The 15,060-nt window shown below is 39.4% G+C and overlaps 2 protein-coding genes across 2 annotated transcripts in view; one reads left to right on the forward strand and one right to left on the reverse strand.

Moving 5' to 3' along the window:
• Nucleotides 1-15,060, forward strand: part of LOC128868601 (SHC-transforming protein 1) — a 61,078-nt gene that overhangs the window by 38,333 nt on the left and 7,685 nt on the right. The window contains exons 2-3 of the mRNA XM_054110880.1: nucleotides 4,024-4,250; nucleotides 5,232-5,302. Coding sequence (XP_053966855.1) covers nucleotides 4,149-4,250; nucleotides 5,232-5,302 — 173 coding nt within the window. The 5' untranslated portion in view covers nucleotides 4,024-4,148. The remainder of the gene's footprint in view (nucleotides 1-4,023; nucleotides 4,251-5,231; nucleotides 5,303-15,060) is intronic.
• Nucleotides 6,604-13,738, reverse strand: LOC128868716 (CUB and peptidase domain-containing protein 2-like). Its single transcript, XM_054111140.1, has 2 exons — nucleotides 12,949-13,738; nucleotides 6,604-7,604 (listed from the first exon to the last, which is right to left on the reverse strand). The coding sequence occupies exons 1-2, from the start codon at nucleotides 13,711-13,713 to the stop codon at nucleotides 6,672-6,674; spliced, it is 1,698 nt and encodes a 565-aa protein (XP_053967115.1). The 5' UTR covers nucleotides 13,714-13,738; the 3' UTR covers nucleotides 6,604-6,671.

Raw genomic sequence — 15,060 nt, forward strand, 5'->3', positions numbered from 1 at the left:
TTTTCTTTTCGCCATTTTTTTTTTTATATTAAGGTGGTTTTACACCTGCAAAATGGCGGCATTTTTTCGTCAAAAATCACTTTTTACTTCAAACGACTACCAAATGGCTGAAAATGAAAATAAATCGTCAAAATAAACGTTGGGGGGAAGTTTAACTCATACTTTAACTAAATTATTCAATTTTTTTGATTTCAGATGATTCTACGCTGAGATATGCTGACTACTGCAAAATGTATTTTTGAAAAGACGTCTACGTAAATGTGCTCTCATTCGCTCATTTTGCAATATTTTTACATGAAAATTTTATAAAATATTCTTGAAATGTTACTTTATAATATGCAACAACTTTTAATAAACTGACTTGAACCGTTTCGCTACAATAAATTCATGAAGAAAGTGTTTTTTTTAGCGTTTATCTAATATATATGGAGGAAATATTTTTCAGATTTTCGAGAAAAAACTGACAATTGTTAAAACAAAATCGAAATTTCTGAAAAAAACATCCTTCGATCAGGCACGATGTTTTTCAAAAGCAGTATACATTTTATTGAAATCAACAAAGCGGTTTTTATATTAAGTTACCGTGATCACCAATTCAAAAAACATAGTTTGAGAAAAACGCATTTAAAGTTTTGCTATCGAGCGCCCTTTGTTAATTGTTGAATGACTCGAAAAGTATTTGTCGGATTCATTTCAAATTTTCACACAATATTTTTAAGATATTATTAAGAAAATGCAAAAAGAAATCCAATTTTTTGAAAATTCTGACTACCCCTAACCTCTTAATGTCACACTGGCGCTCTTCTCATGAAATCAGGAACCAAGCGTTGCACTATGAGCCAAAAACCCCTCAAAAGTGGGGAAAATTTAACGAAATCAAGTTCTGAAATAGGTTAAATGGACTAGACAATCTTGTTATATGCGAGGTGGCGCAAAATTAATCACTCTATCGGAAGATTTATAATTTTTGCCAATGGCTTCGTACGCGAAACATATTTGACACTTGTGAATAGACAGCTGCAGTATGTAAACAGACAAGCAATGGAACGCGTAAAGGTCAAAATAAAGATTTCCCTCGCTCAATGTTGAGATTAGGTTAAGTTGAAGCGGTTGTCCTGTGGGACACACTCAGGCTCATAGCCCATTGTGATGCCGCGTGAGAACCCTAAACCCAGTGTGTGCTTTTCAAAAATTTTAAAATATCTCTGATTTCTGTAGAACTGAGATCTTCTAACTCATTAAAAAATTGTCTACCCAGAATAGTAAACCTGCGTCTGGATAGAGCAGGGCAGTGGCACAGTAAGTGCGAGATTGTCTCTTCCTCGTCCTTATCTAGACAACTTCTACAGAAGTCATGTGTTTGCACACCCATCCTTTGGGCGTGTCTACCTATTAGGCAGTGCCCCATTATGACAGAGATCAATGTGATAAGACTGTGTTTATTTTGGTTTAGCAGAGATTCTGTGCGTTTAACATTTAGAGTCGGCTATAGTTGACGGACGATTTTGCAGGTGGCTTCATTACGCCATTTTTCGTTTGCTTTCTTTACAATTTCTTCAAAGATGAGCAGCTTACATGTTTGTAAGGGTATCCCTATGTCATTATCTATGTACTCATCAGACAATTTAGTGCCGAGTCTCGCTAGTTCATTGGCTCTACAGTTACCCTCAATGCCGCGATGGCCAGGAACCCATGTTACCTTTAGGTGAAATGACTCAGCCATCTCGTTAAGAGATGTGCGACATTTCATGGCTACCTTGGAGGTTGTGTATGTATGTACATAAATCAAACTTCATACAAAATTTAGGAAAGTTCTAAAAAAATGTATCTGAATTTGAATATAATTAGTCGAATCCTTTCAGAACGCGCTACTAACTACAAATCATGGAATTCCTAGAACTTTATTTCTACCGTTGGATCAGTGTTGTTCATTTGTGTGGGAACAAGCTTCTTCTTCTTCTTTTTCTTCTTGATTGGCTCGATAACCTTACGCGATTTCGGCAGAGTTTAATAAAGTCGTTTCGTTCTTGTGCTAACTGGCGCTAGATGGATACACCAAGTCCTTCTCCACCTGATATTTTTAACGCAGAGGAGGCCTCTTCTTCTGAATCTTTCAAACACTTCAAGGGACGCCTCATCGGATATTGTCATCGTCTCAACTTCTGCGCCATACATAAGGACGGGCATGATGAGAGCCTTGTAGAGTGTTAGTTTTGTTCGTCGAGTTGGAAAGAGCGATTCTCCGTTGGATTTGAAGGCTGACATTGTTATCGGTGTTAATGCTGGTTCCTAGATAGACGAAGCCTCTTACAACACCGTGACATGGGTTTTTTTATATTTTTTTTTATGGAGGTGGCAAAGAGCAGAGACTCGCCTTTCAGTAGTACTAGTAGTACTTCACGGGAGGGGAAGCGGCCTATTGCCTCTTCATGAAGATCTGCGCTGTTGTTCAGCGCGACGCAGTTGGAAGATTACTATATTTGCTATATTACATACAGCGGTCCAAAGTTCTTCTGACTCAATCAATATATCCACTAGGTTATCAGGCGTAATTGGCTTCCCCATCCTAGTGCTTAGCTCTTCCCTTTCGAACGAAAATCGCGAACAGACAAACAACACATGTTCTGCAGTTGGTGCACAATAAGAACAGTACGGGTCGTCTTCATGCTTAAACCTATATAAATAGGATTTAAAGCACCCATATCCTGTCAGTATTTGGATCAGATAGTAGTCTAACTGTCCATGTTTACGGTTAACCCATTTGGAAATTATGGGAATCACACTCGGTACACTGATTTCATACACTTAACATATGAGCTGTAATTTGTGGCTTCCGCCCATGCTGGAGCTGCATACAGCAAAATCGATGAGACAACAGTGTTAAGTAGTCTCCTGCAATTTTGCCTAGGACCTCTGATGTACATCATTAATCCCGTTCGTGGAATTACTGCTGCTGCTGCCCTGGTGCTCGCGTACGCCAAGTGCTCTTTGAAATTAAACCTACGGTCAATTATTAGGACCAGGTACTTAATGAATAGTTTCGATTATGTGCCTTGATCGCCTATCATTATATTGGCCGACTCCACAATCTTCCTGCTGTTAATTAGTACTGCTTCAGTTTTATGGTCCGCAAGAATTAGACCGCTGTTGCACAATCATTCCTTTACCTTGCCGACAGCTTGGTTACATATTTCTTTGTTAACGGACTAATTTAGCCCCGACCACAACAGCAATGTCATCAGCAAGTCCTACAATTTGTGACCCTAGAGGGATATAGAGGCGCAAAACTCCATCCATAACGTTCCATAACAAGGGGCCTAGGACTGCGGCTTTTGGAACTCCGCCAGTTATTTTGTGTTCCTTTACACGAGCATCGGTTGTATAGCATAGGGTTCTGTCAGAAAGGTAACTGGCGACAATCGTATGAATGTACATTGGAATGTGGAAACTAGCAAACGCGATCAGAAGTTTGCTCCAATTCGCCATATTGATGGTACATCCAGCGTCACAATTAGACAGTACTCCTTGCTATCGTATAGTCTTCGAATACCTTCAATTGCCTTCTGCACAATGGTTTTGACTGCAGATACAGCTTGTGTGGTTGAACGGACTTTCCGGAATCCGAATTGTTGAGGTGATAGACCGCCTACATCCTCTATAAGTGACGTTGGTGCCGATGCTCGAATGCGCCAACTGTTTTTTCATGACAGGAGTTACTTCACTTTGTACTCGTTCACCACCGGACCCATTTCCGTTGCTTCTTTGTGGGAACCAGCTTAATTTCCTTTAATTGGCTTGCAAATAGCGGGTAGCGAATCCAGGTGTTTTATCTCATCCCTACGCTTGACAAGCACAAAGTGGTCAGCCAGCTTAGCTGTAGATTTATCGATGTTGGAAAATTTCAAATTAAATTAAATATTTCTTTACAAAAATACATATTTATTCAGCTTACTTCAATTCCCAATAATAATACGTGCATTCCAAATTATTATTTACGTTCTCTCTTTTTTCACTTCTTTTCAGCATCCCGGGAAGACGCAAAGTCTTTTGTAAATGCAAACCGTTGCCGAGAAATTTTGCAGCAGCAACGCCTGAATATTACAAATTCATATAAAACGCATAACTGTATCCAAGCAAAGACCGCAAAAATGCCACGCAATGGCTGTGAGGCCAATGGCGGTGGTGCAAATGATGGTTGCACTTATCCCGATGAGCTGATCATGGAGCAGGGTGTCTCGTTCAATGTGCGGGTGAGTATTAAATTACATGGCATGCCATTCTACATTCCGTAAGCTTTGTACGCTGTGCATCACATCACATCTTCCTGTCGTCGTCGAGCGAGTAATCATCATCGGAGTAGGATGAACGTTCAGTAGGGGGGTGCGCGGTGAGGGCAGACTTGCTGGTTGTATTTGCTTGCTCTGCGGCATTTGCTTTATGCATTTCCTGTTTCCTTTTTGACTATACCCATTGTAGTTGCAGGCATTTCTTACTTGCTTAGAGTTCAATGCGCTTGGTTGCGGTCGCAATGACTGCTATGAAGCAGACCAGGAATTCTGGAAGTGCTTTGCTGCTCATAATGATGGTTCAGTTGGTGGTGCCGCCGCTTAACTTTTCTGCTATTTTGTAAGATTAAATTCTTGCTACCCAAGTATCTGCTGCTTTACTTCCGCTACTTCCGCTAGCTCTACACATACACAAACACACACACTGCTGCTCCTCTTCAACCATTCAAAATACCTACGCCTGTTGGCGTTTTCCAGTGCCAATGCCAATGTCGTCGTCATGCAAAAGTGCTGGTTTATTTCCTCTGCTTTCTTCTTGCCGGCGCAATTTCGTTTAAACATTCGTTCAACTTAGCGTTCAAGTGCTGAGCTACCTTTACCACTTCCATTCGGTTTCTTTTTTTGCTGTTCTTGTTCTTTTTATTTAATTTTGCGCGTAGTAAAATTTCTTTTGTTTCTTCCATGTTTCATTTTGTCACATGCATATGCATACATACTCGCACGAGTATGTGTGTATGTACTTGTTGCCCACCTGCTTCACGAGCTAAAATCCACTGCATTTTGCTTTTTTCTACGCGCCACCCAACTGCACTGCCTTGCCACCTAGTTTTGCTTTCTCTACTCTATTTTTGTGCCAGCACTCTAACCGCAATCCACTGGTAGTGGTTGGTATTTACTATTTTTCACTGGTTTATTTTTATGTGTTCTTGTTCTTATTCTTTGCAGTACACCGGCTGTGTGGAGGTGAAGACTTCAATGAAATTGCTGAACTTTGAAACGAGAACCAAAGTTGCACGGTGAGTACTTTTACTTACTTATTTCTTACTTATGTTAGTATTTGGTTGTATGCAAAGTTGCGGGTTAGGCAGCCGTACAACTTTGCGGTTAGTTGAGGGCTTGCGTTTTTCTTTCGGGTTGAACTCCAGACCAGCTTAAGTAGTATGGATTTGTATTTTACGGTTGCTGGACAAGACGTGACACCTTAAATGAGAGCTCATCCAAAATGTGAAGTAGTCGGTATGATGCGTAAAATGATATGACAAAGCGGATATCACTGACAACTGTGAATTTGAGTTGGAAAAAGTGGGAAATTGAATCGGATATGAAGCTTTTCCTATTTGATGTGCTGAGGAAAAGAGTTTATGACCTCTGAGTCGCATTTCGATTGTTTGCCACCGTCGTTTGAGTAATTTTATACATTTAGAGTAGAGTGAAAAAGCCAATACAGGTTCGAAATACTCAATACATTAATATCGTATTTTCGAACTTGCAAAGTTAGTAATAACGAAAGTTCAAAGGCAGTAAATTTTGGCACATGTTGCAAGTAAATTTCTGAAACATCAACCAAAATGTAAATATTGAAAAAATATCTGTCGAGAAATACCAACCTTTTCACTGAGTCCAGTCTAGAAAAGTTACGAATACAATACTCCGCTTTAACCATTGTACAAAATTGCAAGTAAAAACACATTTCATCTTCTTATTTTTGTGAAAGGCACCCAGGTGTGAGTTTGACAGGCACATTGATGTGTGATGGTGTGAGTGCTTGGTCTTTTTGATTGAGAGTATTAGCAGAGTTGCTATGCCAAATCAGAATTTTTATGGTAACATGAAAAGCCAGAACAAAAATTTCAAAATAATATCCTTGACTTAGAAAATTTACAATAAGAATGGCAGAAATACAATCGGAAGTTTGCCATTGCCTGCCGAGGGGCAACCGCTATTAGAAAAATGTTTTGGTGTTTCACCGAGATTCGAACCTACGTTCTCTCTGTGAATTCCGAATGGTAGTCACGCACCAACCCATTCGCCTACGGCAGCATTTAGCGTTGAGTTTAGTCTAGAAAATTTACGGACGACGAAAAATCCTCCGCTTTGACTACGAAAAATTTGCTATCCCTGAATTCTTTTCGCTAAGTGTTAGCAAGTGGCGAATAGATGAAACAATTCGTGAATCTTGGTCCCTAACTTTGTTGTTGCGTTTTGTGTAACAACCTGAGACGGCAGGGCCACCATTGCAAGCTAGACACCAATAAACTGATATCAAGGCAAATTGTGGTTAAAAAATCAAAATAATATTCCAATGAAAACGAAAATATTTCGATAGAAAATTTTTAAATTTTATTCACTTGCAAAATTTTTACTGATGCTATTTAAATATGATATTTAAACTGAGCTTGCGGCGCGCACCACCCACGAACGTAAAGCAGCCACGTCAGCGTACACACCTGGATAGTTGGCGTATGCACAACCGTAACCCCAGGATACAACACCAACCAACACTCCACCAGATACCAATGGGCCACCAGAATCACCCTGGCAAGCGTCTTTGCCGGAGGCAGCAGCACAGATCATGGCGCCTTTCACTTGGCTACCATAGCCATAGGAATTCGAAGCGCACCTAGACAAACTGACAATATTCACATTGACATACTGCAATGTGGTGGGAATTGACGACGCACCGGATGTTAGAGTACCCCAGCCGGACACAGCAGCGGCGGCGCCATTGGCAGGTGCTGAGCTAGCCAAACTGATTGCTTTGATGGATGAACTGAACGAAAGTGAAGAAGCCAAACGGATAACGGCAATATCGTTGGTAGAGGCGCTGGAGGAGTAGGATTCGTGATTCTTGAATGCGGAGACCTGTATCAATACACCGCCGGAGTTCCAGGTTGTGGAACCAGCGCGGACCTTCAGCACAGAAGCGGTAACCTTTTGCAAACAGTGAGCAGCGGTTACAATGATGTTAGAGCTGTAAATCGATCCACCGCAAGAATGAGAGCCCGAACGCTGCAAGGATATTTGCCATGGGAAGGAACTGATCGTGGTAGCAGCACCACCGACAATACGTCCATCCAATTGCGGGACGAGACCCTCAGGTACAGATGCGCCCAGTACGCAGGCGAATGCCGACAATAGAATCACGAACTTGAACATGTTTGAAAATGTTATGATAGCAATTCTCTGAGGTGCCAGAGCTTTTATAGCGTTTCCCAATGGCGAGCGATGTGCACATTGCCAAAATATGCACGTCAGAGGTCTGAAGTTAGATATGTCAGAGAATTTCGTTTTTAGTATTTTATCAATAAGATTTATAAGGAGGGTTTTTGCGACAAATATTTATGAATGGTGATTTTGTTATCATCGATACGAATACTGCGAATATCAAATACGGTAAACCTTTCATAAACACTAAATGGGTAAAATCCTCAATAAATTCAGCGCGTGCCATCTAAACTTAGCCCTCTTACGCACAAACCTTTGACATTTTGCATAATTTTGTCAATTTATAACCGGTGTTTCAATATCTGCCAGACAAAGTGTCGGCGCTAGTTGAGATTGCCTTGAGGCTGCCCGTGTAACTAAAACTCTCAATGACTTGTTTTCTACTTTCCACTGACTGTTATTGAATTAACAAAAGTTAAATATTTATTAAAACTACATCCATATGAAAGAATTAGGGATTCAAAATGAATAATACAATAGAAATATTTGTTTGACTTCCAAAAAAAACAAGAGAATTCGATCAGTAGTTTTTCCGGTTTTTCTATAGTTGCTATTATTGACCAATGCTCCACCCTTTATTAAGATTATCGAACTTTTCTCTTTTTCTATGTAATTAAAGCATTGAAATCATCATATCATATTTTCGTATATCATTTTTACGAAGAACCTAGCCGATGACCTACCCTTTATTATGATTATATAACTTTTCACTTTGGAAACATTAAAATCAGTAAAATCATAGAAAGATATGCAACCATATTTTTTTAATACAATATAATTTTTAAGAAAACTTATCCGATCACCCACCCTTTAATAATTTTATGTAACTTCTTACTTTTGCTGAGCATTGAAAGCATGAAAATCATTGAAAGATAGGCAACCATGTTTTGTATAGCATTTCTGAGAATAATTCAGCCGGTCCCACTCTTTTTAAAAGTTTTAACTTTATAAGCTTTCTGGCCGAATACGATTATAATTAGTTTTATAGAGAAAATTATGGATTCTTCCAAATGCAAGATAATCATTATTTCCATAATTCAAGTTACATTGTAATGCGTAATATGCGTATTTGTCTCATAAATCTTTTCATACGAACTTATTTGATAAGGATAAATATTCGAGGTAGATTCCGACAAAGCAAACTTATTTTATTTGTATGCCATTTGAGAAAAAAGAAAATTATTTACTTAGTTATTTAAGCTGGTCACAAACAGGGCACAATTCACAGCGATTTGTTGAAGTTCGGAGAATATCTATCGGTTATGGCGAAGGGCGGGCACAAATCCCAAATCAAATTCAAATTTTTATTGACCTTGGCATTTGTTGGTGTTATGTGTGGCGCAGTTTGTGGATTTTCTTATTTTTTTACTGAGTATCGTTGAGATACGAGTAAGCGGAAAAATGACAAGTGTTAATATAAAAATGTATACTCCTCTCAAGCACTCATTTCCATATTTCCTAACAACTTAATATGCGAACGAGTACCACTATTTACAACCATTACTTCATCCAAACATGTTTTCCTTTTCTTTTTTCGTATTTTTTTTCTTAATGCACATGGAAATAACTGCAAGAGCAATCGCATCATCCGCTTTTTTGTTTCGCATGTTAACAGTACGAAGACACAACGAAATGTTGGCTTATGGATTTGTGTACAGTGTGTGTACTACGGACTACGCACAAATCGCTGGATATTGTGCCCTGTTTGTGGCCAACATAAAACAACAAGATTGTAAATTATGTTATATTCGCACTGTGTCTAAATTCTTTTCACACTTCAACAAAATAAAAAGATGAAATATGATAAATGGACATGATTATTTTTGGTTATAAGGGTTTTCCAGTAAGAGGTGTTATTCCTGTAAAAGATCAATGGCTTCGTTGCTTTTGTGGCACATAGAGCCGTCTTGTTGAAAAGAAACGTTGTCCAGATCAATACCGTCCAATTCAGGCCATAACAAATCGTTAATCATCTCTCGATAGCGCAATCCATTCACCATAACTGTTGCTCCAGCTTGATTTTCGAAAAAGTAAGGTCCAATGATTCCGCCGGACCATAAACCGCACCAAATAATCACACGTTGAGGATAGAGAAGCTTATCAACAATAACTCTTGGATTTTCTGAGCTCCAGATCAGACAATTTTGCTTGTTGACGAAGCGATCGAGGTGGAAATGGGCCTCATCACTCAAGATGATTTGTCAATGGAATTTCGGATTATTTTCATGCATTTCAACGACCCAATCAGCAAGGACGTCGTTGGACTTTAATTAAGACCCGAATCCTTATGCAAAATACGGTGTAATGACGTTTGTGGAATGCCTAATTCCAAAGAACGACGAGGAATGGACAAACCTGGGTTTTCTTCAACACTATCGGCTACAACAGCAATATTTTCGGTTGTTCTTGAGCGACGTGCACGGTTTTTATTCTTCACATCACTAACTTGTCCCAACAACTCGAATTTTTTCACCAATTTCTGTATTGCGGTCCGACAAGGTGCTGTCAAATATCAAAAAATTACAGCTTCAAAAGTGACATCTACCGAAATAGCGGGATATTTAAAATAACAAATGTTATTGGAAAACCCTTTATTTGGTGTAGGCACAAGATCCCAAATTGGCATCCCCCGGAGCTAAACGGCGTAGAACTGACTCTGAAAGACCACGCAAAGTAGCTTGGAGTAATTTGGATAGCAAACTATCATGGGAGCATAATATGTATATTGGAGAGGAAGAAAAAGACCAGTAACGCACTGTATGCATATAAAGGAATGCTAGGAGTTACATGGGGCCTATTTCCTTCAATAATGTATTGGTGCTACTCAGCTATAGTAAACTCTATGGTGCTCTAGTGTGGTGCACTGCATTGAGAAAAACGACATACAAAACACCTATGGAAAGTATTCAACGCCTTGGTGCACTCTGCACGACAGGGGGAATTAAAGCTACCTGCAAAATATTTGGACATAGCTCAATAGGTATGAGTTATCGGACGAATACGGACTATATGACACCGAAATACAGTTGGGTGAAGAGATTCCGAACAACGATAGAAGAAGAGGGGTGGAAAAGAGGTATGAAACCTAGCCCTAATACGCTTAATATAATCACCGATGCTCGAAAATGATGGATGAAGTAGGTGCAGGTATTTATTGCGAAGAGCTGACATCAGGCGGTCAATTAAGCTCCCTGGCCATTACAGTATTTTTCAAGCACAAGTCTTTGCGGTAGAAAAGGCTGCAGAAATAGCACTAGCAAAGCCATCGAGCCACTCTAATATTGACAGTCAAGCGGCAATAAAGGCAATAAACTCATATGAAATTTCATCCAAAAACGTTCTTAGGGCCAGGGCAGCCATAGAGAGACTAGTCGGCTACACATCCAATGGGTACCCGAACATAAGGCCATTGCAGGAAACGAAATTGTAGATGAGATTGCCAAAGCGCTGTTACATGCAATTCGAACAAGAAAACGTCATACTGAAACCTCTAAATACGATATACAATGACATCGCTAAGGACGTGAAAACACGGATAGACAGGTGGAGTAATCTAGCCACTTGTAAAACCGCGAAAATCATGTGTACAGGAGAATACAGGTAAATACGCCAGATTCGTACTAGCGCTGTCTAGAAAGGAAAGCAGAACTATCGTAGGCATGCTGACAGGCCACAATTTGCTAGAGGCGCATTCATGCAAGATAGGAATTACAAACAACGAGAGGTGCAGATTTTGCAATGAACTGGAAGAGAGGAAAACGCTAGAACACCTGCTAAGTTTTTGCTCTGCATTAGGTAGGACCCGAATTAAATGTTTAGAAGCTCTACAATATGAAAGGTTAGAATGCCTCTCGGGAATAGAGCTTCAGAGCTTACTTAGATTCGCAAAAGACGCAGGCTTATCGCAAGAAGCCTACTACAAGGAAACGTAGGGGTCAGGCTCCATCTGGTACCACTAAGGACCAATAGATCTATGTGATGGCTTTCAGCCAGCCAGGTCAACCTAACCTAACCTAAGCAGTTTTTGAATGATGACTTTCTTGTACCAATCAGTAGCCCCCTGAATTCATCATGCTTAGGCTGTTGGTATTTAAATAAATGCCTTCGGTTCACAAAAATGTAGGTTTTTCTCTATTTTTAATTTTTTGTTATCGATGCGTTCAAACGGCTTGCAGTTTTAAAATATATATGAAATATGGTAACTATTCATGCAAAAACAAAAATTTGTATTATATTTGTACAAAAAAAAATGTTAGCATAAAAGCCACTTGTCTAGATTCCTATTTTTGACAGACGCAAACCAAACTTTAGAGAAAAAGTTTGTTCTAAATACATTCCAAAGATCTATGTAACAATCTGGGATGGCAGGCCACCATTGCAAGCCGCACGCCAATAAACTGATAGTACTACAGGGTGGCCATATAGCGCTTGCTTTTTGAACCACCTATTTTTTAGAGAATGGTAACACAAATGACATGTCAAATGTGTTCATAATTTACTTAAAGGTTTGACATTTACGAAATGAGACGCTATACGCTTGAACAAAATTGGGAAATATTGAAAACCTATTTCCAAAATGGTGAGTCTTCTTCTTCTTTTCTGATTTTCACATCGGTGGCTACGACAATAAGCAAAATTGTCGGATTTGGGGCTCAGAAAATCCACACGTTACTGTAGAGAAGCAAATGCATCCACAACGAGTCACTGTTTGGTGCGGTTTTTGGTCTGGCGACATCATCGGACCATTTTTTTTCGAAAATGAGCGAGGAGCCGCAGTTACAGTAAATGGCGAGCGTTACCGTGACATGCTCAACGAGTTGTTTCCAAAAATTGAAGAGGATGACATGGACGACATTTAGTTTCAACAGGACGGTGCAACTTGTCACACTGCCAAAGTTACACTCGAACTTTTGGCTACCGTTTTTGAAAACCGAATAATCAGCCGAAATTCCGATATCAATTGGCCGCCTCGGAGCTGTGATTTAAGCCCGTTGTGGGGAGCCGTTAAGGACAAATGCTATGCGAACCTTCCAGAGACGATTGATGCTTTAAGACACGAAATCGAAGTTGCCATTCATGAAATTGGAGCCCAAACAATCGGAAATGTGCTTAAAAATTGGGTTGATCGAATGGCCTACTGTAAAGCCAGTCGTGGCAGTCATTTGAAGGATATTATTTTTCATTCATAAATGACAATGTTCAATCTTCATAATAAAAAAAAAAGTTTGAAAAAATATTGATTAGTGTTTTTTTTAATAGCCGATTCAAAAAGCAAATTTTACATGGCCCACCCTATATTATTGCTTCCTGAGTTATTGGCTTGTGTGTAAAAAAACTAATAATATTCCAATAAAAACGAAAATATTATATTTCGAAAGAAAATTTTAAATTTTATTCACTTGCAAACTTTTTATTGAGGCTATTTAAACTTTTAAACTGAGCTAGCGGCGCGCACCACCCACGAACGTAGAGCAGCCACGTCAGCGTACACACCTGGATAGTTGGCGTATGCACAACCGTAACCCCAGGATACAACACCAACCAACACTCCACCAGATACCAATGGGCCACCAGAATCACCCTGGCAAGCGTCTTTGCCGGAGGCAGCAGCACAGATCATGGCGCCTTTCACTTGGCTACCATAGCCATAGGAATTCGAAGCGCACTTAGACAAACTGACAATATTCACATTGACATACTGCAATGTGGTGGGAATTGACGACGCACCGGATGTTAGAGTACCCCAGCCGGACACAGCAGCGGCGGCGCCATTGGCAGGTGCTGAGCTAGCCAAACTGATTGCTTTGATGGATGAACTGAACGAAAGTGAAGAAGCCAAACGGATAACGGCAATATCGTTGGTAGAGGCGCTGGAGGAGTAGGATTCGTGATTCTTGAATGCGGAGACCTGTATCAATACACCGCCGGAGTTCCAGGTTGTGGAACCAGCGCGGACCTTCAGCACAGAAGCGGTAACCTTTTGCAAACAGTGAGCAGCGGTTACAATGATGTTAGAGCTGTAAATCGATCCACCGCAAGAATGAGAGCCCGAACGCTGCAAGGATATTTGCCATGGGAAGGAACTGATCGTGGTAGCAGCACCACCGACAATACGTCCATCCAATTGCGGGACGAGACCCTCAGGTACAGATGCGCCCAGTACGCAGGCGAATGCCGACAATAGAATCACGAACTTGAACATGTTTGAAAATGTTATGATAGCAATTCTCTGAGGTGCCAGAGCTTTTATAGCGTTTCCCAATGGCGAGCGATGTGCATATTGCCAAAATACGCACGTCAGAGGTCTGAAGTTAGATATGTCAGAGAATTTCGTTTTTAGTATTTTATCAATAAGATTTATAAGGAGGTTCTACGAGTCAAATATTTATGAATGGCGTTTTTGTTATCATCGATACACTTGATATGATAGACATGGTTTGTAAATTATTAATTACTTATCTGAAAATTTCTCAGGTGTCTTCCGTTTGTGTTCTAGTTGTTAAAATTTAAATTTTTGGTTATGGCTCTATTTTCAAGTTGTATTTTAAATTCAAATACACAATCACAATATAATACATATTGTCATAGTTTAAAAACAATCTTCAATGAAAAGTTATGGTACTTAGTTTGTTATTAAATGTGATCAAAAACAAGGAAATTTACATACCATAAACAAACTCAAGGGAGCTGCGTCTGTTTATGGTATCGAAGGAGTATTCATCACTGAACTCTTTACTTATCCTTAGACTATTCGAATTTTGGACTTCTTCAATAGAGTTTGAATTACGAATGTTGGGAATATAAAATATAGGGAACCTTTCGTAATCGCTCAATAAATTGCCACCTAAACTTAACCCTCGTACGTGCACACCTGAACCGCATTTTATAATTTTTTTCAGGGCGACTTTGCCAATCTAAAACCGGTTTTTCAATATCTGTCAGACACAGTTTCGGCGTCAGTTGAGATTGCCTTGAGGCTGCCCGTGTAACTTAAACTCTGAATAAACTTTTTTCTTCTTTCGACTGATTTTATTAAAACCGCATCCATATAAAAGAATTATGCATTCAAAATGAATTATAGAAACATTTTTTTGACTTTTGAAAAACGAGAGGATTTGCACAGTAGTTTTGTCGGTTTTCAATGGCTGTTATCATTGCTCAATGGTCTACCCTCTATTAAACCTCTAACATGCAAAATTGAGATCCTGAAGGAAAAATCTTGGTATATTTTTTTTTTGTGAAAGAAGGACCGAAAAAGGTCAATGCATTACCTAAACGTTTTTGTATGTCTATAATTGAAAGAAAAATTTGAAGCCCTCCTCAACGCAGAGTCGCTGGTTTAGGTCAATAAAAACAAACCAAAAAATTGCCATACGTTTGCTACCTTTAAAATTTAAAACAAATTTGCAGTGATTCAAAAATGGTGTTGGATTTCCAATGGAGGTAATCGACAAAAAAAAAATTATTTGTAGAACAGCACAAATTTTGCTTGCAGTTGGGTCGGCCAAGGGTCGGATCTTTGAAGTTAAGCATAGCTTGCAGTTTTTTT

The sequence above is a fragment of the Anastrepha ludens genome, chromosome 6 (assembly GCF_028408465.1).
Source record: "Anastrepha ludens isolate Willacy chromosome 6, idAnaLude1.1, whole genome shotgun sequence".
In the NCBI taxonomy this organism is placed as follows: domain Eukaryota; kingdom Metazoa; phylum Arthropoda; class Insecta; order Diptera; family Tephritidae; genus Anastrepha; species Anastrepha ludens.